Source organism: Vollenhovia emeryi, unplaced genomic scaffold, assembly GCF_000949405.1.
Source record: "Vollenhovia emeryi isolate VEMERY1.0 unplaced genomic scaffold, V.emery_V1.0 DF939746.1, whole genome shotgun sequence".
Classification (NCBI taxonomy): Eukaryota; Metazoa; Arthropoda; class Insecta; order Hymenoptera; family Formicidae; genus Vollenhovia; species Vollenhovia emeryi.
Window position 1 is genome coordinate 1762 of NW_011966620.1, and position 2706 is coordinate 4467.

At 41.2% G+C, this 2706-nt stretch overlaps 1 protein-coding gene across 1 annotated transcript; it reads left to right on the top strand.

Annotated features, from left to right (window-relative positions):
* Positions 1-544: 544 nt before the first annotated feature.
* Positions 545-2699, top strand: LOC105556852. The gene is made up of 2 exons (XM_012003965.1): positions 545-611; positions 973-2699. The coding sequence occupies exon 2, from the start codon at positions 1144-1146 to the stop codon at positions 1609-1611; it is 468 nt and encodes a 155-aa protein (XP_011859355.1). The 5' UTR covers positions 545-611; positions 973-1143; the 3' UTR covers positions 1612-2699.
* Positions 2700-2706: the final 7 nt, after the last annotated feature.

Genomic DNA, 2706 nt, shown 5'->3' on the forward strand with positions numbered 1-2706 from the left:
TGGATCCCAGATTCAAGAAATTACACTTCAATCAGCCTGTGGCATATTCGCATGCAATTTGTCGGATTGCTAACTGGATGAGGGAATTGGACAAAATGAATGTGTCTAATGATGCAGTTGCTGAAACAAATGTGAAAATTTCGGATAACAAAACTAATTTATGGTCCTATCACAATAATCTTAAAATAAAGACTGTAAATGCTGCGCAACGGTACGAAGATGAGATGCCAACTGAGTTGAAGCATTACTTGGATCAACCATTGATAGATCTCGAGGAAAATCCGTTATGTTATTGGGTAAACCTTGTATCAGTATATCCGATTCTCAATATTATTGCCAAAAAGCACTTGACAGTTGTTGCAACATCAGTGCCTTCAGAGACATTATTCTCAAGGGCTGGCAATATTCTGACAGACTCCAGAAACCGACTTTCGCCGAATCATCTACAACAATTGTTGTTTCTAAATTCATTGTCCATTGAAGATTGGCAATTGAAACAATAATTGTTGTAGATTAATAAAGCACAAGTATTCCATCATTGAGAGAATTGCACCGAGCACGATGATCCTTCCAAGAGTCCTTGTTCTCTTCGTACACCTGCTTCACCAACTGTGAGTAATTTTTCTCCTTTCAGCGAAATTATTAAAAATAAAACATTTTATAGTTATGTGCAATTAGTTTTTAATATAAAATTTTTTTAATTTAAGACCTAATTATTTAATTGGACGGTTATTACAAAACTTTTCATGCATGAGCATGTGCATAAAATTATACATCAAATCTGTCCACACATTTTTACATTGTATATTTCTATATAATTCTATACAGTTCTATATAATTTTATAGATTCATGCATGCTTTTATTGACTTAAGATCTTTGTGGGTTTATTTTTAAGTATATATAATATGCACATAGTAATGTCCTTTTTTCTCTTTTTAACACTTATTACTTTACATTAAAATCTATTTTAGGTGGTGAAACTATCAGGCTGCGCTCAGACTTGGACATTGTGATGAGAAGACACCCGGTTGAGGCTTTGCCTGTTCAGGATTACTTGACAAACGTGTGGTCCCTCTTCGTCGGTGACATCTATTCCTTCTGGGTCAAGCGCCTGCTTACACCCTGTGGAAACTCCTAACCGGATGAGAATTTCTTTTGCTGATGTCGTTCGGGGAGGACATCCTGCGGACGAAGTGGAGAAGAAGGAAATTGTGACTTCGGATCAGCCCGATACGGTTACTGATACGGGCGATTCCGCTTCTTTTGAGGAGGTAGTCCACAAGAGGAAGTACAGAAAGAGACAACAGAGAAGTAAGAAGAAAGCGACTGACTTACCTTCCGTCCTCAATGAAAGACTTTCTAAAAACGCTGACCGGATAACTAAGGAAATGGATGTTTCTCCAGGACCTGGTGTTTCTGATCGGCGTCGTATGGCTATGCTCTATATTAACGAAGTGGAGAATGGGCCCTCTAGCATTACTTTGCTGGAAAAGGCCAAGAAAGACGTCGCTCTTAGTGACTTTGGTATTACCAAAATTAATACCCGCTGTGAAAATGGTAGAGTTTCGGTTGCAGTTTTTGGTCCGGATTGTGTTACCAAAGTGGATTAACTTGCTGCAAGACTTCGTTCCTTGTTTGGAGATGTGGCACGTGTTTCAATCCCGGTGCGTATGGGAGAAATGCGTGTCTCTGGTTTTGACGATTTAGTGATGCGCGAAGAGATTCAGTCTCTAATCTGCCGATCCGGTGAATGTCCCGCTTCTGTGGTACGTGTGGGCTTCCCGACCAGGCTTCGGTATGGCGGCAGAAGTGTCTGGATCCGTTGTCCGGCATCGGTGTGTCAAAAACTCACCGACTTAGGTAGTGTTAGACTGGGGTGGTCACGTGTGAAGTTTTCTCCTTTGCGAAATAGGCCACCTCAGTGCTTCAAGTGTTGGCACTTTGGGCCAGTGATGCCAGAATGGTCGCGCTTTTTAGCGCATGAGCAGTAGAAATGGCAGATATCCAGTGGCGTGTCAGTATTGGTATAATGGGCGCAAGACCTGTCTGAACTCGTCGGCCGTCGTCGTGCAGGAGGATAGATGTTTTTTTATATATTAATATGTATAATGTAGTATAGTTATATGCAGACAGAAAGATGTGTCGTTGTTAAAACGGTCTACCGCCGGTAAAAAATTATCATTTAGAATTTTCTTTAAGAAAATTTCTTACGGGCGACTAGCGATACACCTATTTGTCCGTAGTAGGTACTTCAGTGAGCCTCAAATCGACGCGCATGCGCTAAAAAGCGCGACCATTCTGGCATCACTGCTTTGGGCCTTAGAAATTTCCTTCGCTGGCTCGTTTAGAGTCAATAGTGTACGGGGCATTGCATTGCCCAGAAATATGGACTTGTCGGCTGCGTGCGAGGCTCTGCGCAGCCTAAATAATAAAGCGCAGGGTTCGTTAACATGCGCTTATAGATTAGTGAGCGAACTATGTACCAAGTAGACTATCTTTACATATTCAGTTCTTTTGTCGTGTGTCGTCATGTCATATAATACCTAAAATGGGGGGGATACCTAGCCATTTCTCTTAACATCAGGGGATACACATGTCGTTTTAATTACATGGCTAGTGAGTGTCTTTGTCGCATGGACCTTCCACACCGTCGTCCTAACGAGAGTGTATGAAGAGAGATTGTTTACATCTGGTTTTTATGTATA